At 32.3% G+C, this 22755-nt stretch overlaps 1 protein-coding gene across 1 annotated transcript; it reads right to left on the minus strand.

The window, feature by feature from the left end:
* Positions 1–11382: 11382 nt before the first annotated feature.
* LOC119082908 (kinesin-related protein 4-like) lies at positions 11383–13177 on the minus strand. Its single transcript, XM_037192564.1, has 2 exons — positions 12179–13177; positions 11383–11412 (listed from the first exon to the last, which is right to left on the minus strand). Exons 1-2 carry the CDS (start codon positions 13175–13177, stop codon positions 11383–11385), a joined length of 1029 nt encoding a protein of 342 aa, XP_037048459.1.
* Between the last annotated feature and the right edge of the window lie 9578 nt (positions 13178–22755).

The raw sequence follows: 22755 nt of genomic DNA on the forward strand, positions 1-22755 counted from the left end.
TTCATTAATGTATGAACGAACGTATTCGTTAAAAGTACGATGAACCCTTTCAACTGTACCCATACTACGGTGATGGTATGCTGTTGCAACTTTTCGTGTAATCTCCAGTAATTTGCACAATTCATTCAAAATTTCATTTATATACTCAGTTCCTTTATCTGAACTTAATAATTTCATAGGTCCATAGATAAGAATGTGTTTTTCAAAAATTGCTTTAGCTATTGTTTTCGCCGATTTATCAACGATCGGTATGGAAATCAAATACTTAGTTAGACCGCAAATAAGAGTAACGGCATAGACATTTCCGTCATCTGATTTAATAAAAGGTCCAATAGTATCAACAAAAACAATATCGAACGCATTTACAGACAGTAATTTCTAATGGCTCTCTATTCTTGAAGAATACTTTGTTTTCTTGGCAATGTTTACAATTTTTTATGAATTTATCAATGTCTTTAGTCATGTTCCTCCAGTAATAATACATTTTTATTTTCAAATATAGTCGTCGTTTACCACAATGTCCACCGAACATTGGGTCATCATGAAATTTATTTAGCAATTCTCTTCTTTCTTCAATATCTAGTACTGTTTTTATTCTTGGTGTTAATGCAATAGTCATATTTTTCAAAAATTTGGTCCCTAAGGACTTTTATACTTAATTTTTCAAATAATTCGTCATTTAATGATAACCTGACTTTCAATACGTTAATTTTTTTAAATTCCTTTTCAATATTAACCAATACTTGGCCTAAGTCAAGCTGGTTTTGCTCATCAGTAAACTGCGATAAGTACCATACACATTTTATCTTATTTTTCGTTTTTATAACCACTAGGATTGGTAACAAAATTGTTGTAGTTACAAACTTGTGATCTTCAATGTGTTCATAAATATTAATCTCGTTGGCGTTGGAACCATTTCCACCTGCCGAAGTCGTTGTTCTTGAATGTCTCAGTCCCATCGTAATTAATTATTTTTGAGTCATTCTAATATTTCAATTTTTATTTTTCACTTTTCTAAGTATCACTTATAAGTCCTGTCACGGTCGCCATTTACAGTTTTTAATAAAGCTGTTTATAGTTTGATAGTTGAATAAAGAATGAATATTTAATCTTCATCATGAATACATCATACTTACGGTATGTTAGTAAGAGAGAGTATTGTACACATACTCTCATTATGCTATGTTAGTTGTTATTCTAATTATGCATATATAATGCGGTATATTATAGTCAGGAGGTTCGCTACAGGATTATTATCCTGCATTTTATTTAATTCCTCAAGTTGTTGAATTAATTCTCCACGATATTCCTTCACTATTTTTTCAATTATTTTGTAATAGCCGGAAGTAAAATATAGATGCGAATCTTCTACCTGATCGCTTTGTTCTAATTCAGCGTTGTTTTTAACGAAAATTGCCCAATCGGCGTCAACTCTCTGAATCCTCTCGTTTAAGTATTGCTCGGTCTTTCTTTCCAACGCCAATGCCTGGAATGCTTGCACCCTTTGCTTCATGCGATCCCCAATATTCTGTTGCTCATTGAGCATCGCCAATGCGTTTGCCATTTTTTGTTATTTAATGGTACACTTTTTGTTTTTGGTTAATGAAGTTCAGATTTGGATTTTGCTGTTTTCAGTTACTCTGTGTAACTGCCTTAAAGCTGCGATTTGTAATTTTACCAAGTCCAAATACTTGGATTTTGCTCCTTTCGGTTACTCTGTGTAACTGCCTTAGAGCTGTGACTTTCCGCTGCCAACCAATTCCGAATATTTTCCTCTGCTCCTCTCACTGGTTCCTTAGAGGTGAGGTTTTAAGGTTGCCAACCAAGTCCAAACCCTTAAAGAATTCAAAAACACACGCCTGGCAACACATTGGGTGAAGCACGACCAATTAATGGGTATCTTGATGCATTTGGAGGACCAGAGGTGAACGGTCCAATTGGATTTAACAAGCCAGATGGTCCAGCTACATTTCTGGCTCCACAGGGTGGCGGTCTGTCAGCGTTTTCAGTAGTAATGGGAATATTGGATTCCACCGTTACTAGACGAATAGCAGGACGACCATCTGTTTGCGAAAACGATACTTCAGGCGACGGTACAGTTGACATCGGTGCTGTTGATGTCGTTGGTGCATTGAGCGATTGTCTGCGCGAAGAAATTGGTTCGTTGTTGTTAAAACCAAGTAGTGGTGGAGACGGATCCTCGAAGGTATCCCCAAATGCAGTTGTTAAGTCCAAAGGCTCGTCCGGAGTCTTAACCTTCCAAACAACCGTATCCCTAGATGATGATCTAGGATACGGCGTTTGAGAGCGTTTTAACGTAACTGACACACGTTTCATTGTAATAACAGGAACGTAACGAATTAACTGAGTTTCATTTATGTGATTAAAATAAGTTACATTATTAAGAATAATGGTACAGTTATAAAATTCAATAAAATAATTGCCTGTTAATTCAAAATACCGTTCATCACAATTCGATTTTAATGGCATTTTGTTTGCCCGTTGAACAATAATGCTGCTATCATCTATTAAATATATTTCTGTGTTACAATTTTGAGTTATTTCACAGCTATTGTGTATAATGCAATGAGACAACTGGTTTAGTTGATAAAGAGCTTTGTTTTCATTGAATTCGTAATAATGATGGTTATATTCAATTGCATAGGTAGGAGGAAAATTGATCATTTGGCAGGTATCGCCATTTCTTAAGGGAACAATTAACTTTTTATTAACCAAAGTTACAAGAGATGGAATTTTGAGTAGGAAAATTAATTGGTCTGTATTTGTTCTCGCTAAACCAACTCTCAAAAGTTTAATTTTGTCGGCATTGATTTGATATGTTTGAATTTCTGTATGAGTTAATATGGATGGATGAATTATTTGTAAATTTGATAAAATTATATTATCTTGCAATTCGGTGAGCATTTTATCAACGGCTTGTATATGTAATTTACTTTCAAGAATAGCAAGTTCTTCTTTATGTTTGTCAATTTGTTTTGTTAATAGTTCTAGGATAATCTTTCTATCTGATTGAATTGCTTCTTTTAGCTTACGTATGGCAATCGAAAAGTTATTATTTATCTGTACCTGTTGATTAAGGTTATTAATTATATTATGATTATTGATATTAATACTTCTTAAATAGTTATTTATAGTTTGTCTGTCTGTGTCGTCCATAGTACCAGTAATCCATTTGTTAATAGTTCCAAGGATATTAAGTAAACCTCGCTTTTTACGTGTCGTATGTCCGTTTTGTAATGTTGATAATTTGTCTTGTAGTTTAGAAATTTCATTCATTAAATTCTGAGAAACAGATTTTCAGAATAGAGTTGTGCTGGTTGTCAATTCGGTAACCAAGTCGTCAAATTGTCGTAGGTCGAAAACATGAAGAGAGTAGTTATATGTCAGAGGCATGGAGATTTGTCTTTCTTGCAATATTGTGAATCCGGTAGTAGATTCAATTTTCTCCACTCGTAGTTGAGTCATTGTTGGTTGAATGGTCGTCATTAGAAGAAGAAGAATCATTATTTTCTGTAAATTTCAGAGGACGTTTGATATTACAGGGGTGAACGTTCGCAAGATTATGTTTACGATATTTAGGTTGTCCTTTATGCCTAAGTGATTTATAATATTTGATATATCCGTCTTTTCTGTTTTCTTTATAATTTTCTCTATTTTGGTTATGGTATTGTAAGCGTTTTTCTTGAGTTTTTAACAGATTTTCATAAATTTGTTGTCTTAAGTTGGAGTTGTTTTCAGCTTGACGTGGGGTAAATTGGATTGACGAATGGAAGATGGAATTATACCTGCGAACAGCTTCTAGGAGCTGTATATTCATTGCCTTTTGTTGGTCGATATTAAGGATACGAATAGTTTCGTTCAGAGTATTATGTAGTCGTTCTATGTCTGAATTCCCCGTATGGCTATGTGGTTTAGCCAAATGGAATTCAATGTTTTCTTCTCTTAAGAAGTCTTTAATGTTAATGTCTTTGAAACCGTTATCTGCTATGATCCTTTCAGGTTTTTTGTGATTGAAGTAAATTCTAAATTTTTGAATGATTTCTGTGTGGTTGCTATGAGTGATTGGATAAGCTGTAGCAAATTTTGAGAATTTATCTATGAATGTCAAGAACTTTCTTCCCGTGTTAGTGTAAATATCCGTGTGGACTATTTTGTTTTTGTCAGTTGGAATTTCTGTTTTAAAATTTTTTGCTTTTATAGGTTTTCGATCATATTTACCGCGACAACAAACATCGCAATTGTTCGTTATTTTATTAATACTTAGCTTGAGTAATTTGCTATAAATTTTGAATTTCAAATCTTGATATAGGGCTATTATTCCGGGGTGTTTCAATTCCTTATGTTGTTTAGCGATTGCTCTGTTTAATTCTTCCTCATCCTCAATGTCTTGAGCAAAATGAGTGCATTTGAGGAATTTTATGTCAGGAAATTCTCTTATTAGAATTAGTTGAATTGTATTAAAGTTATGGTCAGAGATTTCTGTGTAAATTGCCACTTTTCTTTTGTCAATGAAATATTTGAGTTTTTGGACTATTTCGTCAGATGTCAAATTTGGATCAAGGTAAATCCTTCTATTTCCAAACACAGACTCGTGCAGTTCTAGGTAATCAGAGGTTATAATAATTTGATTTTGAAATCGATTGACGATAGTGTCCATTATAGGGATATGATCATTCATTTGTTCTGTTTGTGAATGGATAGTAGGTCTCAAAGAATTGTCACTGTTTTCGCTGTCTTCACTGTCGCTTTCTAGAACGTTATGTTCAAAATTGTTAAGATCTGAATCGTCTGAAAAACCGTTTATTTCTTTGGTTTCTGAATTTATACGACTAAGAAAATCTGCAATTTTGTTTTCTTTCCCTTTCAAATAATCGATTTTGATATTATATTCTCCCAATGATAAAATCCATCTTTGTAATTTAGGATTTAAATCCTTTCCCAAATACTTTTTGTGAAGCCATGTCAGTGCTTCATGATCTGTTTGTAACAAAAATTCTTTTCCGTAAATATACGGTCTAAAATATTTGCAGCCCCACACTACTGCTAAAAGTTCCTTTTCGGGAGTTCCGTAATTTATTTCGTGAGTGTTTAATGTCCTGCTTGCATAAGCAACTGGATGACCTTCTTGTAGGAGTACTGCGCCTAGTGCATAACGGCTGGCGTCAGTATTGATTTTAAATGGTTTATTGAAATCAGGGTATTTCAAAATAGGGTGAGTGGTAAGGAGTGTTTTTAATTCTTCGAAAGCGTTAATATAAGAGGGATCAGTGGTATTGATCTGTTTTCCTTTCTTCAGGTAATGAGTCATTGGCTTAGCAATTTTTGCGTAATCTTTTACAAATTTGCGGTAATATCCAGTTATTCCTAAGAATGATTTTGTCTGTTTCTGATTAACAGGAAGTTTCAATTTAATTATATCCTCTACCTTTTTGGGATTGGGTTTTATGCCGTCTTTCGTCAGGACATGACCTAGATATTCTGTTTCTTTACAGAGAAAATTACATTTATCAATTTGTATTTTCAAATTAGCTTTTCGGAGAGCACCAAATATTTTGTTAATACTGGTAATGTGTTCATCTAAAGACGTACTAAAAATGAGAATATCATCAAGGTACACTACACAAATTTTATTGATATATTCTCTGAGAATACTATTAATCAATCGTTGAAAAGTCGCTGGGGCGTTCTTTAAGCCGAATGGCATACGAACATATTCGTAATGACCAGAAGGGGTTGAAAACGCTGTTTTCTTTTGGTCTAGGATAGTAAAATATTGAGCTCGGCCCAATCTATCTAGTATGCTGTCAATATTTGGTATCGGAAATTTATCATCAACAGTTTTTTCATTCAATTTTCTATAGTCGATTACTATTCGCCATTTCCTTATCTTGGAATTATCTAATTTCTTTGGGACTATCCAAAGTGGTGAATTGTAAGGCGAATTAGATTCTCTAATAATGCCTTGTCTCAACATTTCCTTCATTTGTCGTTCAATTTCTCTTTCATGAATTTGAGGATATCGATAAGGTTTACAATAAATTGAATTTTCATCTTTCACTTTAATCTCATGAGTTATCTCATGAGTGAAGGTCAAATTATCACCTTCAATAAAGAAAAGATCTTTATTCTTCACTAACAAATCTTTCAATAAACGATTTTCTTCATCGTTTAATCCAGATCTGTTTAATAAATCACGAATTCCTTCCTTATAATCAGGAATCGCTTCCAATGCATTAGCTTCGGCTAATTCGCAAGGGATTTCAGAATCCGTAAAATGAACTTTATATTTTGACAGTATTTCCATAAACTGTCCGCTAACATCAATTTTAGCTTGAAAAGGAATGAGAAAATTCATTCCTATTATGGCATCATATTTCTTACTCTTCAATGGAAATGATTTCCATTCTAAAGTTCCTGCCACTTAAAATTCTTTCGGAAAAGGTGTCACTACCTTGTGAGTCACCTGATTAGGCCCACCCAAGGAACTATAATGTTTTGGTCTCAGTAATTTGATTTTTTTGTAAGGTAAAATGTCTGGCTTTAATAAACTTGTATCAGAACCAGTATCTAATAAGCATTTAATTTTTATTTGTTCAAAAGTCAAAATTATTATAGGTAATTTGTTATCCGAGGCTTTTATTGAAAATTTACCTCTTCAACAGGATTTTCGGATTCTACTTCTTCATTTTCAACTTCAACTAAATTGTCAATTTCCATATTTTCAATTTTATTTTCGGAATCATTATACCGTCTTTTAAACTGACCGGAATTATTATTTCTGTCAAAATGTGGTTTGTACTGCCCGGAACCACGATTGTCTGATTTATTTTGACTGTAATTTGGCTTATTGTCTTGCCATGACTTTTTGTCAACAAATTTTTTTTCGTTACTTTGTTCAGGTGATTTCATTTGGTTCTTATTTCCTTCAAATTTAAATGATTTGGGAGAGTTTTGACCCTTTTTGTTATCTTCAAATTTCAATTTATACTCGAATTTAATCACATCGTTACTGAGGTAAATTTCTGATTTACAAAAATGATTGTCTAATTCAAACAAACTTTCGTCTTCATCTATTTGAATTTGTAGGATTGGAACCACTTTCGATTTCAAAATCAATACTAATTCTTTGTCAATGCTTTCGTACGTAAAAACCGCACTGTTATCATAATCACAAATTTCACTTATGTCGGACTTAATTGTAGTCAGTTTATTGAACAGATCTTTTAAATTAAATACCTTCATTCCTTTGGCTTGGAATAACAGCTGGTGAATTGTGTACTTTGGTCTAAATCGCAATGTCAAGGTCCTCTGTACGGTAGCCCAATTACGTTGGTTTTCTGGAATTTCAAGAATGGCGTTTCGTGCTTTTCCAATAATTTTTGAATTGATCATCATTCGTAGACAGTAAGTTCGAAGTTCTTGATTTTGGGTTCCACATAGCTCTTCTGCGTTTTCAATTGATTTGAAAAATGATTTCAATTTGTAGCTGTCTTCGCCGGAGAATGCCTTTATATCGTTGAAATTCTTTATCACTTGAGAAGCACTCAGCTGGAATCTCGTTGTGCTGGCTGTATTCAATGCAGTTTCTTGTTCTACTACTTTCTGTGTCAATAACTGAACTTGTTGGATCAATTGTTCTACTGTAGCCTCCATTTTAGTGTTTTCTTTTTTCAATTTGAAAAGTAATTTAAAATTGTAATTATTGCTTTGCAATTAATACACTCAAATATCACTTTAACTTGAGTTTTGATGAATCGTATTTTATGTTCAATGTTGCACTTTTGGCATCTAATTTTTCGTTCACTTATTTCGTCAGGTAAAATAAATTCGTTAGACATTTATCCCCGAATGTTCATATTTTTATAAACTTTAAATGAGTTCAAAGTTAGTAAGTGTCAAATTTTTATTTTTGCATGAAAACTGATTTGTAGTATTTCACTGATTAAAAATTTTTCACATTGCACCTTGTCTTCAGACAAAAGTGATTTTTGAGTCAATTGTAACGTAAGTTTGCAGAATTTACACCTTTGTTAAAAAATATTCAGTCGAAACTTTGGTTTTACATAAACATTGATTTTTTAGATATTTACTGATCAAAGCGGAATATTTTTTTTTATTTGTTCGTTTCACTGGACAACTTTCTTCAGAGAGTTATCCTACCAACTGCGCCAGAAATGTTATTTTTGATTGAAAGACACTTTTTAAAAAGCGATCTTTATTTATTAAGTGTTAATTCGTACAATGTTCCTTAAAGACTGAATCTTAAATCTAATATACTCTCTCATGTCACCTCTGATATTTCTTCATCCTTTGTTCTTTTAGATAAATCAATTTTGTTTATATCATCAATTTCGTATCTTAATATTTCCTGTTGATCGATATATCATTTCGTTATCTCATTGTTCTCACAGAAGGAAATGTTGTCAGGGAAGAATGATCAAAATATGCATATGTGAATTCGTTATCTTACTTTTCTCACCGAAAGAAATTAGGTTTAATTGACATGATCAGATTTAATTACTCGGAAGAATTAAAATAATACTTTATTGTGAGGATGAATCAATGATGTCTGTGGGGGTGAAGGAAAATGAGTTATTGGTGTTTGTGAGGGTGAAAGAAATGTAACTCACGTGCTAGAACAGATAATAATTCAATCGTTTCTGCAGCTGATAGTGTTTCATTTCACATTAGTAAGTTGCAATGGAAAGTTCCTCATGTGACCGTTGCTGATGCAGAGAAGTTAACATTGTTGAAAATTATTGAACGTGATAGACCAATACTGATGAGTTTTCGAAGTTGGGATTTGCATGAATATCCTCTTCTAACAACATCAACAAATCATACATGGTCGGTGAAAACGAGTACTCAGTTGGAAAAACCAAGATATGTAATTTTGGCATTGCAAACTAATCGAAAAAATAACAAAACTTCTGATTTCAGTAAATTCGATAATTGTAATTTATCAGACGTAAAACTACACTTAAATTCGGAATCTTTTCCATACGATGATATGAATTTATCATTCAATATCAATCGCTTTGCATTGCTATATGACATGTATGCTAATTTTCAACAGTCATACTACGGACGCAGATCGAATCCAATACTTACTCCAAAAGACTTTGCTGCTAATGTACCGATGGTAGTTATTGATTGTTCTCACCAAAATGAAGTGATTATAACCGGACCAGTGGATATTCGACTTGATTTTAAAACTTCAGACGCAGTACCTGCTGGGACGTCAGCATACTGTCTACTTATTCACGACCGTATTATAGAATACAATCCTTTAACAAATCAAATTCGAAAACATGTTTAATATTATTTTTATTATTTTCAATTTTTATATTAAAAACAAAACAATTAGCAATCTATGTTTTTATAACTGTATATCTTTGTGACCCCATGGTAGAGTCTTAAAACTATTTTCAATCTGATAACGTTTATCATCTACAAACGATAAGGCTTCCTTATTTAGAATCTGTGTGTAAATTAAATGTTTTTTACTTCTAAATATAGTCATAGACCTATACGTATTAGTTTTCCCGAACACACAGTTTCTATAATCATCAACTGATATTTCACTATCTACCACACATCTTTTTATTCCTTTAATTTTCTTAACAACATCTTTCAACTGTTCAATGCAATAAGATTTCGATTTAATACCTATAAATTCAAGCATAATATTGTCACCACATTCATCTTTGAATTTACCAACAACTTTTTTATTTACCGAAGGTATTTTGATTAAATTATCTTTTCCATAACCACTAGTATCAAAATATTCGTCTATATCATTCAAAATGTCTGAGTAGAAATCTTCTGTTAATATTGAATATATAAATGAATCGGTATCCATATATTCTAGGTATATGTTTTCTTTATATTTTTTCTTCATATAATTATCATGGAAATCATACATTAGGGTTTTAGATAAATCCAACACACAGAAGCCTACATAAATTGGTTTATTGTATACAACTTTAAGTTTACGCATTTGTATTGCTACTAGATTTTCATCGAATACAATTCCACTTGTAAAATTAGGTTTGTTTATTAGATTACGTGCACACAATTTTTTCCCATACTTATATGACCATTTTGTTATTAATTTAATGTCAAGCCTTTTATCCACATTTTCCATACATTTACCGAAACATGCGTTATTCATCAATTTGAAGAACTCTATTTCGAATTCATTTTTAGCTATCGTACGCATATGGGGCCGTTCATAAATTACGTAACGCTAGAGGGGGAGGGGGGGGGTATGAGGCAAGCGTTACGGTTCTAACAAAATTGGGTCAAACTTGACCCTTTTAGCGTTACAGACCCGGGGGGGGGGGTCTGAAAAATGTTGATTTTTGCGTTACGTAATTTATGAACGGCCCCTATGTGTATTTAAATCGATATACGTTTTGAACCATTTTTTCTGTTCAAATTTCAGAATTCTATGAATTTTAGTTAAAATTAAACCTGCTTCCAATGCTTGTTGTAGGTTTCTATAATGAATAACATATTTAGTTTTATTATTGAGTGTTGCGAGCAATTTGCTATGTTTCCCATTTGGTGGTATTTCATTCGATGCACAATAGGGTAGATCCGAGTGAAGAGTATGTAATGACTCAGGATATTGTAAATCAACTTCTAAAATAAAACCTACTTCAGAATCATTTGTAACTGTATCATGTTTAAAATTATTAACTTCATAATCATTAAGCCATTTAAAATTCCTATATGGAAGAGATTGAGACATTGCCCATCCATACAAATTATTAGCATCGAGATAAACAAGATATTCTGATGGTTTTGAAGCATCGAAATCAGGTGTGTATTTGTTATTTGCTTTAGCATAATGGTTGTTACATTGAACAAGACCTCCACGAAGACTTTTTTTTATGAATTGATGCATGTCAATATCTGTTAATAATTCCAATTCTATTTTAGTATATTTCAACATAGCGTCCCACGATAAACCTGGAGCAGTAAAATAATGTGCTGGATCTAAATTGTAGATGTTCATAGATAGATTCCTAAAATTTTCTAACTTATCACTCAACAATAAAACATCTAACTTAAGATATAGGTCTGAATATTCACCTAAAGTTTTACAGTTGAAAGCAGTCCATACATTCATTGCATGTAAATAGTCTTCATTGGATATGTCTTTGTTGGTCAATTTATCAAAAAAACTTGATTGTGATGGAAGTTGTTGGTCTTTTAATTTTTGTAACGAGTCTACATAGCTATATGGGAAAATACCCTTCCTAGTTATTAATTCTTTTTGTATATCAGTAAAGGTATTAAACATTTCATTTGTGTTATGCAGTTGAGAAGTATCTAAATGAGAAACCAACTTATTTAAGCTATGAGGTAGGAATCGAAGTGAATCTATAAATCGAAGCTTGATACTCTTTTTTTCACCAATGTACACATGTTTTGTTAAAGATATATATCTCTCTTTAGTCAGTGGTAGTATATCAATATTTCCAAACCAACATCCTAATTCACGTATCATTAAATGGAGATCATAATTTGATAGGTTATGGAAAACAAATGGTATGGTTTTATCGTTTTTGTAAATTAGATTACATTTATTGTGAGCTGCACCTCTAAATATACCTGTAAAATGACAGTGATCACGAACTTTAAAGTTTTTTTCATCATCCTCTAAAATTTCTTGCTCACAAATATGACAAACATTTGATAAATAATATTGATCTTTTTCTGTATCTGATAATGTTTTCATAGGAATAGGATTACTTAAGACTTCGTAAATGTTTTTCAAATCTTCGGTTAATTTTTTTATGAAAACCTTCATTACATTATAACCTCTATATATTACAAATTTATTATATTTAGAATCAAATGAACATTTGATAAAATATGCAAAACTATACTCTTTATGTAAATGAGTATCTTGAGTGAATGGTGCATTCAAATCATTTGCACACGTGTCAAGAGGTTGAAGTAACGTCTCAAAATCACCGTAAATGACGAATGGTTTTGGAATTTTATTCTTATAATTTTTAAATTGAAGAATATTTTTTTCGGTTGGCATAATTGTTTTCACTTTTGCACAATCATCTAGAGAATGATTTTCTAATTGCTTCTTAGTGCGAAAATATATTAGACATCCATCACATATGTATTTTACATGTTGATGTTGATTTATCTGACTAGATACTAAACGCGACAAATTCTTTATCAAACAGAAATGACCCTTGTATTGATCCTCATTTAGCACCACACCTTCTTGACATAATTCTCCCTCCTCAGCAACCCCCTCCCCATCCTCCTCCGCATCCTCCTCATCATCCTCCTCCTCATCCTCCTCATCATCCTCCTCATTTAATTTGTCCCAATCAACCTCACTCTCACCACAATCGTCATTCTCATCTCCTTCTCTTAACCAATCTCTATCGTTTTCATCATCAAAGTCACTAGCACTTTCACTCCAATTATCTTCATCATCACAATCATCGCCGCTTTCATCGTCACTGTTTTTTCTTTTTCTTTTCTTACTTCTTTCACCATCACAATCTAAATAGTATTCATCTACATATAATAAGTTTATGTGAGGCTTACTAGCACTCTTATTTGACGAAAGATGTAAAGGTCCAACAATCTTTTTGTTTTCCAATCCATACACATTAATACTTAGATCATTATTCTCCTCAAACTTTTTTATTTGTTTCAATGGTGTTGGAAAAGATATACCTCGCAAATCTAATACAGTTTCATAGTGAGGATATGATGACGTCCTTGTTACATTCCCTTTCGCATTGTATAAAGCAGCAACAACTGACCAAGCGAAACAGGCTTCATCGTTGTTTACAATATTTAACACAGCTTTTGTATGTTTTATATTTGATGGTAAATGTCTATAAGTATATCCTCCTTTAAATGGCACATATTTATTCATATTTAATTCCAGATGTTCCACTTGTTCGATTGACCATCCAGATCCAGTTTCTTCAAAGTTTTCACTTTTTACAATTATAACATCTTTAAATCGATCATACTCATATCCGATTTCAGATGTTTCTGTGATAACAATATTTTGTGTATTAAACGATTTAATCTCATATATCTTTAGACCACTAGTTGAATCAGTCTTACTAAATAGTGCATATAGTTCCAAATTCACTTTCATGCACTTGTGAACGTTTCTTTGCAGCTCAAATAATTTCACCGTTTTACTCTTAATTGCTTTTAAAAAGTCTTCAATCAAAACAAATTTATCTTTATCTTTTATGCGATAGGCAATTATACGTGACTTAAATGCACTATCTATTGTAAATATATTTTCATCTACCACATATTTTTGTAACGAATTGTCGTTATGTTTATTCGTCCTATAATGAGCATGAAGTAACCGGCTAGAAGATAATACAATTTTACAAATATGACAATAGTTGGATTGTGATGGTCTTGATGTGCTGGGAATTGGTTGTTGATTCGATTTTTCGGATGAATGTTTTTTGTTTAGATGCCGTTTTAATGCATCTTTTCTACTGAATAATAAATTACACTTTTCACAGTTAAACATTTTAAATTTCGTTTACTAAACTTATTAAGACGAATAATTTGGGGGTGTGTCTTTTTGACTGTCAGTTGACAGTTTTGTAAAAAAACGATTGGATTGTAACGATTATTCCTGATTAATCAATAGATCAGTGAAATGACCACTGGCATGACGATCGACTGTTCGGTTTTGTGTTCAAACTAATGACAACCAACTTCGCTTCTAAGGGAATTCCCCGTGAGGTGGAGGAATGAGGTTAGAAATGAGGTGGAGGAATGATGTTTGTGAACTCGCATCATCTTCTTTCTTCTTCTAGAATATTTTGACAGATGATAGCTGTCACATTATTTTTTCCATTGGGTAGGGTTGGTAGTGTTCAATGACATATATTTTTATCCCAGATGATGAAAGACAAATGACTTCTATTAACTTTATATTTTTTTCAGAAGAGATGCATTAGAGATATTCATTATTATCTTTTTCACAACGTGTTAGAACCGGATTTTTCTCTGGAAAATATTTATGAATTGATGTATCCTACAAGGAATGAATCAGTTTGAAATGCATTTAGAACTGATTTCATAAATAGGCATTCTGAATGCATTTCAAACTAATTTCAAAGCATACATTTTGACAAGAAATGAAATGACAACAAAAGGTAGATGCGTGTTGATCTCTGTGTTGACATTTCATATTTTTTGTGGGGTATAGGCCTCTTCAGACGTCAAAACTAATGACAATCTACAATTCCATACATTTATTTTTCCGCTGCTTTGTAAAGAATCTTTTGTTGATTTTTGTTTTTTTTTCTATTTGAGCACACTCTTCACTTACCTACTTAATAAGACCAATTGATCAGTTTCATTTGAGATGATCTTGAGTTCTAGTCATAAATACTTTCTGCAAAATAATAACTTTAGAAACCATTCACTTTGTGTGTACACTAAAGATAATTATAGTCTTGTACATACTATTTGAATGGATTCTTAACATTGATTTAGGATTTGAAACCTTTATTCATTATTCATTCATTCACTTGATCAAAATTTTAGTTTTGATTTTCACCAGTATACACTATTTCGATTATAGGTTGTGTTTGGGTTTTTTCATCCATGAAACCGTCGAAACGTATGAACAGTTCATAGCAATTAATTTCTGAGGGATCGTCAAAATGATTGCGGAACTTTTCAGCATACTTATCGGGGGCAAAAAAGCTGCGGGTCTGGTTTTCTTCATCCACAATCCGTAAAACGACCGACTTGTCGTGTACTGATGTTACGACATTACGACATATACGACCTCAACGATTTTATACATTCCACCTTTCTGAAGTTCGTTTGCTAATATTCGGCGTGGGAATTTCGTTGCCTTTGAAACTTCGTTAAATTCCTTTATGAAGTTTTGCTGAGAAATAAATAAATTGAAATTTAGAAACAATTGTTTTATAACATTTCGATCTCTCACAACTAATTTGTAAGTTACAAATAATCACATATCAAAGCTTCTCACATTATTGAAATGCTTACCATTTTTTCTGCTTCTGATATTGTGTCTCTGAAGATTCTTAAACGTTTGCTTAGAAAGTTGATGTACGAATGATGGATTAGTTTTAATTTTTTTAAGATTACACTCCAAATTATTTTATATTTCAAATATTGTTCGATTAGTAAAAGTGCTTATTTATCATAATCACATCTCACTTGGATACCGGACACTGGTTGTTTACCATTATTATTGTTTTTAGAATTTGTTTTTTGTTTATACACTTTATCTTTATACCTCGCGACTATTTGCTGATGCTGAAATTTGATATGTCGTTTCAAGTTGTCGTTTCTATTAAAAGTACAACTACATTTTGGGCATTTAAACACTGGGATACTATCAGAATGAATGTTTTTTAAATGTCTTTTTAGAGCATCCAGACGCGTAAACGGTTTTTTACACTGATAGCATTCAAATTTAATGCCTTGGTGAATATTTCCATGGCGTTTCAAATTGTCATTTCGAACAAATTTTGTAGAACATACTTTACACTGAAACATTGTTACCGTTTAGTTCGCTGATATTGACTGGTAGATAGAATACCATAATCTCAACAGAACTTAAAAAATTTGCTGACAAAATTTTTTTTTTTAATATAAACAAAATACTTTGATCTGATTATTATTATTATTATTTTTTTTTTTAACATAAACTAAATTTTGGTATTTCACATTTTGTTTATGTTTTAAAAGTGTTGACCACTGAATTAGATAGTAAATTCCATTAAAGATTGTATGATATGTATAATTGTGTGAAGGAGAAAAATGATCGTAGTAAAAAAATCTTAGTTCAGCATTTAATAAATTAATAAATAATCTATAGCTCAATTCCCGTCAACGGAGCTAATAAATTTAAGTCTATTGTAAAATTCCGTTAAATTTATCGATTGTTCAGTTTACTACAGCTTCGACGGGAATTGAGCTTAGAAATATTTATAATAGATAGAAAAATTATAGTAAGTTGAAATAGGATATGTAGTTCAAAAACATACTTTCAAGATAATGGAGCATGAGGAAGACGACTTTCATGGCTTTGAGCCTCAAGAAAATATAAATATAGTGAAACGTTCAAAGGTGAATATAAAATTTTTCAAATAATGGAGAAAATTTTTACAAAAAACATTGTTTAAACGAATGTAGTCAGTCCTAGATGAGGAGTTGCTTATTCCAATGGATCATCAACCTGATGACTTTGAGTATAGACATAAAAAATATCGATATCCACGAAAGGTTGAAATGAAGGCGAAAGTTAAACTCGAAAATATAAATTCTGTAGCAACGTTGACAAAAATTTGTAGTGAAAATAATATCAAGAAAATTTTTTTCTAAAAAAAAAAAATATTAAGTCTCATTATTATCATTAAAAACATTTTTTTCAATTTCTATTGTTTTTGTTTGTACATATAGAATCAAACGAGAGATGTAAAAATGAAAGTATATTTTTTTCACTTGATTGGAATAGAATTGAAGAGGTGTTGAAGGTAAATGTGAGAGATTGAAGGATGATGGAAGATGGACTCAGAATTCAAATGATTTAAGGTAATAGATGGAAGTATGAGGTGTGGGTAAAAGGTGTTTGAGATAGTATATTCAAATGTTTTAATGTCTTTTTCACTCTATCAGTATGGTTTTCCACAGGATAAAATAAGACTTGGATGGATGTGGTGAAAGTGTAGTGGGAGGTGGAGTAAGAGGTGGTGAAGGTGGAGAAGGAGGTGTGGTGGAGTAAGAGGTGGAGGAGGTGGAGTATGAGGTGGATGAGGAGGTGGAGTAAGAGGTGTAGGAGGTGAAGTATGAGGTGGAGGTGCTTGGGTGGAGGTGGCGGTTGTAGAACCGGCGTATGAGGTGGAGTAGGAGGTGGTGGAGGTGTAGTAAGAGGTGGAGGAGGTGGAGTATGAGGTGGAGGTGATTGGGTGGAGGTGGCGGTTGTAGAACCGGCCTATTCTATCTACTTAGAGGTACCCATATTTCAGTTTAATTAATTATTTCCATTTTACAAATTAATACTGCTGCACACTGAAACAATTTCACAATGTCACCAATTTTTTTTTTAGTTTCTGTCTTTGGTCGCCATATAGTATAGTATAAGAATAAACTATGTTCTTTGATGGTTGTATTATAACTGTTTATTCAACTCAACTGGTTAGTATAAGGAGAGAGTGCATACGCTCTCCCCACTTACATTATATTAATAAAGTGTAGTGGAGGATCTTAGGTATTTTTATACTACAGTTTACCACTAATCTCAAACAGTATTCTTTGAGTTCGTCATTTTGTTCTCCACATAGTGATTCTGCATTCTCCACTGATTTTAAGAACGATTTTAGCTTGTAATTGTCTTCACCAGAAAATGGTTTAATGTCGTTAAAGTTTTTTATTATTTGTGATGCCGATAATCGAAATCGTGTCAAATTTGCCGTATTGATAATAGCTTCTTGTTCTTGTACTTTGGCAGTTAACAATTGTAACTGATGAACTAATTGTTCCATTGTGGCCATTTTTCTTGAATTTTTTGTTTTACGTGAATACTTATTTGTAGTTAATTCACTGATTGCAGTATATTAAAATTGAGTCCAACCGTTTAGAAAAATTCGTATGTTTTTTAAGTGTAGTTCACGTAAAGTCTCGTTTTTATATGAACACTTATTTTTAGTAGTTCACTGATCGAGATCGAACAACACTTTTTCAGATCGTATTGTACCAAAGTCAATTTTAAAAATTTATCGATTAATTCCTTGGTTTTGCATGAACACCAATTTTCAAGATTGTTCACTGATCAAAGACACGATAAATATTAAATGATTAGTTAGATCCGTTTCACTAGATGATTTTCTTTAGAATATCATCCTACCAACTGCGCCAATTAAGTTTTTGTTTCACCAAAACCACTTTTTAAAAAATGATTCTTTATTTTAGAAAGTTACGAACTCTTACAATGCTGGTTAAAGACTAACTTAAAACTAAATTCTTCTCAAAATGTCTCTTTCGTTTCGTTTATCTTTTATTTTTGATTAAGTTGCTGTTTTAATTTCTCACTAGATAAATTGTGATCTAAATTCTTTTCTCACATATTCTTTGTTTTTGATTTGATTTCCGATTTAGTTTCCCACAGTATAACTATTTATATTCTGATATAATTGTTTATCTTAATATTCTCATATATATTGATTCATCGATTATTTATGGTAGGAAGTTAATGTGGAATGATCAACTGAGAATACTCGGAAGGTTAATAGCACAATTGTACAGAAAGGGTTCATTAGAATAATATTGTGTTGTGAATGTGATTTTCGTTAGGGTGATGGGCAGAGAATATAACTCGTGCGCAAAAGATGTATGTAATGAAGGAATATGCAAATATTCCATGCGCGATAGACTCGCGAAGAGGTCCGAATGTGGTATATGCGAGAGCAAATAATTATGTGCATCAGGAATAAATGCTATGAGGTTAATGAACCTCTTAATTGAGAGTAAGATTATGAATGATTGAGAAATCGTGTCACGACAGGTGAGAGTAATCACCAGTGGTCCGCTATATTGCCTCTCTTAAAGACAATAGAATATCCTAGTAAGACGAATTTGTCTACACTGAGCAAATTAATTACCTTTTGATTCACTCACTATCCGACCTCTATTACAACAGGTCAAGTTATATACTAATCGCGCGTTCTATTTCGGAATTATAACTAAAGGATTTAATAAAATATTACCATTCGGAAATAAATCTGTCGTTTCCTCTGAAATACCCGCTGAGCTAGCGGTAAGTGTTACCAAACCGAATTTGGAACGCGACAGGATGGTAAGCCTCCATTTAAAGAAATCTAACTTACATCTAAACTTACGTACAAAATCCAATCCTATTATACCATCGGCTGGTATTGGAAAATGATCATCTACTACATGGAAAGAGTGATTCAATGTGCAACCATCAATCACTACATCCGTTTTTGTCAATCCTAATGTCTGTATATAGCCTTTCTTAATACCTGATGTAAAACTAATCGTACTAAAGTCAATGGGAAAATCATTAAAAATTGAGCTGCGTTTTACAAGCGAAATAGTTGCTCCTGCATCTATTAAAAAAATGAGGGTTCTTCCGGACATTTGACATGTCAATCTAATAAAACATCCCAATTTAAGTCTCATACTGTAAACTCTCGACAAAATTAGTTCCGTTGGTTCGCTTGGGTAGTGTTGCATCTGTCCCCCAGCACTACCATCTGAGGATTCGGTCCGTTTCCCTGATCGGATACGTACCTAACGTATCCTCCCCTACGATAACCGCCTCTATTTCCTCTATTTCCTCCCCGATTATAATAAGAATTATTGTACGAACCATTGTACCTACCACGACTATTGTAACAGCCTCTATAGTTCTTTCTATTGTGACCGGAATTGGAGTTAAAGTTATTCGAATTGAAGTTATTGAAATTTCCTCGTCTGTTAAATCGTCCTGTATTACGACTATCATTCAAATACATCACCGAACTATGCGAAGTAGACTCGTTGCTAGTGCTAACAAATTTCGCAACGGCGTCATTCACACCCTCAAATTTTCCTGCTTCCATAACTAGCTTAACTTTATCGGATGAGGCATTATGCTTCATAGCTATAACAGATTGCTGTGTAGTATATTTACTAGCTAAAGCGGGAGTCAGTCCTTCGGAAATGAAAGCTGATTTTAAAGATTCTGCTAATTCTTCAATCTCTTTCGTGTATTTGTTCGCAGACACGTTTGCTTAACATTATGGATTTTTGCAATCAACGATTCAGAGGTCTCTCCTTTTATAGTAATTTTGAGCCTGTCAATAACCTTTTGAATCGTGTCGTCGCTGGCAAGAAGACATGACCTAGCTTTCCCTGTAAACTTAGATTTAATTTGCTTAACAGCAATAACTTCATGGGTCTCTACACTCTCAGCTAGCAATTCTAAAGAATCAATAGAAGTTTGTAATTTATCAGGACTTCCATCATACGCGGGTATAATTCTTGACGCTAGCGTCATAAATTCAGAAGGTGTCGTCATATTAACGTTATTGTTATTAGCGTTTCCGTTATTCTGATTGTTTTGGTCGTTGTCTTCCATATGAAATATATTTGTCAGTAAGTCATCTTCAGGGTTATCAAAAAAATCGTTCAAATTATTTTCGTTCTCTACGTCATCATCGTCAGTTCTTGTCTCTGTTGTCAAGAGCCTTATGTCTACTCACTGAAATAATTTATGGTCAGAAAACACATAGCTTAATCTAAGTCTTTTCAAACATTTAATAAACTTTTGACGAACCCTGTGTGTCGTTAATATGTACGTTTCTTTCAAGTCTTCCTCTTCTTGTGTCAAATTGATCACTTGCGTAGTCACATAATCTATAAAAGTATTATACGCTTGGACAATATCTGTTTTATATTGAGCTAAAGTCTGAAGATTATTACTTAGTTGCTTTTTATCAATACGTTTAGCTACCAAATTAAAAGCATCAATTGCGTCTTTTAACCTCATAAGTAAGCATGTGAGTTAATGAAACATTTAATAAGTTCACTAGAGTTCAAGTTACGTTACACCTTATTTTATATCATTATAATTCGCAATCATCTTCAAAAAAAATATTCAATTACATTTTCACAACGAAATTATACGATCATATTTGTTTTAATTTTATTTGTCATCACTTTTAATATTTTATCTTCTCTGCTTCGAAGAAATGTTTTATAATATTTTCTCAGCGTCGAGTTGTTTATTGTAATACGATCGGATGAATTCCACAACAGCTTGGCTTTGTTTTCCTTATCTTCGTTCGTTGAATTCTAAACAGCTTGGCTTGGCTTGGTTGTCGTTACATTGAGTGTTGTATGCGAAACCATTTTTTTTTATTGAACTTGTGTCAGATATTTTTTGTAATTAATTTTTTTTCACGGGATTGTTAAATTTTAATTTTTAGAATTGTCTTTATAGTTTCATTTTTGACATAAGTGCATGTGAATTTTGTCCCTTTTTGTTTAAACTGATGCCAAATTTATACGAGATTTTAATCGTTCTGCCCGTTTAATTGACTCTTTATGCCACTTGTACACTTTTATGATAGCGTTAATCACAAGCACAGTTAAGATTAGTACCAAAATAATGGCTACGTTTTGTTTGTGCTCCTCAATTGTTTCAATTATTTCAATATTATTCGCGTTAGCGTTAGAATTTGTTCCAGTTACAGTAGCAGTTGCTGGTTTCGAATTGGTTTTACCCAATTTGTTAACTTTCACTTTTTCTCAGTAAAAAAAACAAATTCTTCACTCTATTCAGTCCTGTCTCGGTCGCCATTTGAGAACATTAAAAACACGTTCTTACTGCTTGAAGGCAGATTTCTTATTATTTCTTTAGAGTTCTTTATTCTTTAATTATTGTTCTTAATTATATTAGTATATGGAGAGAACGGTGCACTCATTCTCTCATTTACAGCTATGTTAGTTATTGTTCTTAAATACTATAATAAGAGAGTATATAAATTCAAAGATATAAAATAGTACGGAGGTACGTTACAATGTTTTGAATATGTTGAGCTCGCAACTTTGCTCTTACTGCGTGTGTTTATTATTCAATCAATTGGCGCCAATGCCAATGTCGCCAATTTATTGAACAAGTCTGGTATTCATTTCCGCGATATTTCAAATCTCACATACAATGTTACATTACATTTTTATTTCATGTCCGTAAACGGACAATTATTGTTTTCTGAAATTTTGGTTTAATAGGACGTAATTTTCCACGATTACATACATCGCAATTATTTGTTATCTTGTGTATCGTTATTTGGAGGTTTTTATGATATACATTCAATTTCAGGTGTTCATAGAGGGCAATTATTCCTGGATGGTTTTGTTCTTTGTGATGGATAGATATTATTCGAATTAATTCTTCTTCCGATTGTTTGTCTTGGGCGAAATGAGTACACTTTATAAATTTGGTTCTAGGAAATTCATGAATCAATATTTGTTGAATCACGTTGAACTCATGATCTGATATGTCTGTATAGATGGCTATTTTCCTGTTGCTAATGTAGAATTCTCACTAAAAAGATGAATTTGAAAGGAGATCCTCTCGAAATTGATAACCAAAATATTGTTTAGAAAATATTAATCATTATCTAAACTACTTATAGAACCGAATTATAGAAACATATTCAGTTTTAGTATAACATTGTAACCGACAACATCATTTAAATAAATAAAATTATTATTTTTTAAAAACACAAAATTTGGTAAAACAAATTTAATTCGCGTGTTGGTGGACGGGATGCGGCAGTTTTCATTTTTAAGAACTTTTGTACACACAAGTATAAAAGAATGAAATTTGAAAATTCTACTTGGATTTGGAACTTGAAATTGAAACTGAAACTTCATTAACTAAAGGCTAATTGTTAATTAAAATGCATTTTGTTCGCATAGTTGAAATTGGGCAATTTTGATTACATGCAATAAATTTTTGTTGAACCAATGTCTATAACAGATACTCGAAATATCTCCTTAAAGTTCATCCATTCGAAATAAACGCCTGCAAATTTCTTAATCTCATATTTTGGCATTTTTATGCCTTCCTTGCTTCTCGATGGTTCTAGTCTCTCTTGTAGTTTAACAACGATCTCTTCATATTCTTCATCTATAAACATTTTCTTTTTA

This window comes from Bradysia coprophila, unplaced genomic scaffold (assembly GCF_014529535.1).
Source record: "Bradysia coprophila strain Holo2 unplaced genomic scaffold, BU_Bcop_v1 contig_50, whole genome shotgun sequence".
NCBI lineage: Eukaryota > Metazoa > Arthropoda > Insecta > Diptera > Sciaridae > Bradysia > Bradysia coprophila.

What these genes read in the sequence shown, in the direction of transcription:
- LOC119082908 (XM_037192564.1), bottom strand. Translation starts at nt 13,177, where the DNA reads ATGAAAGTGAATTTGGAACTATATGCACTATTTAGTAAGACTGATTCA. An exon ending in AGATAAATCAACATCAACAT is followed by an intron (nt 11,413 to 12,178) that starts GTAAAATACATA and finishes TTCGATTTATAG; the next exon opens with ATTCACTTCGATTCCTACCT.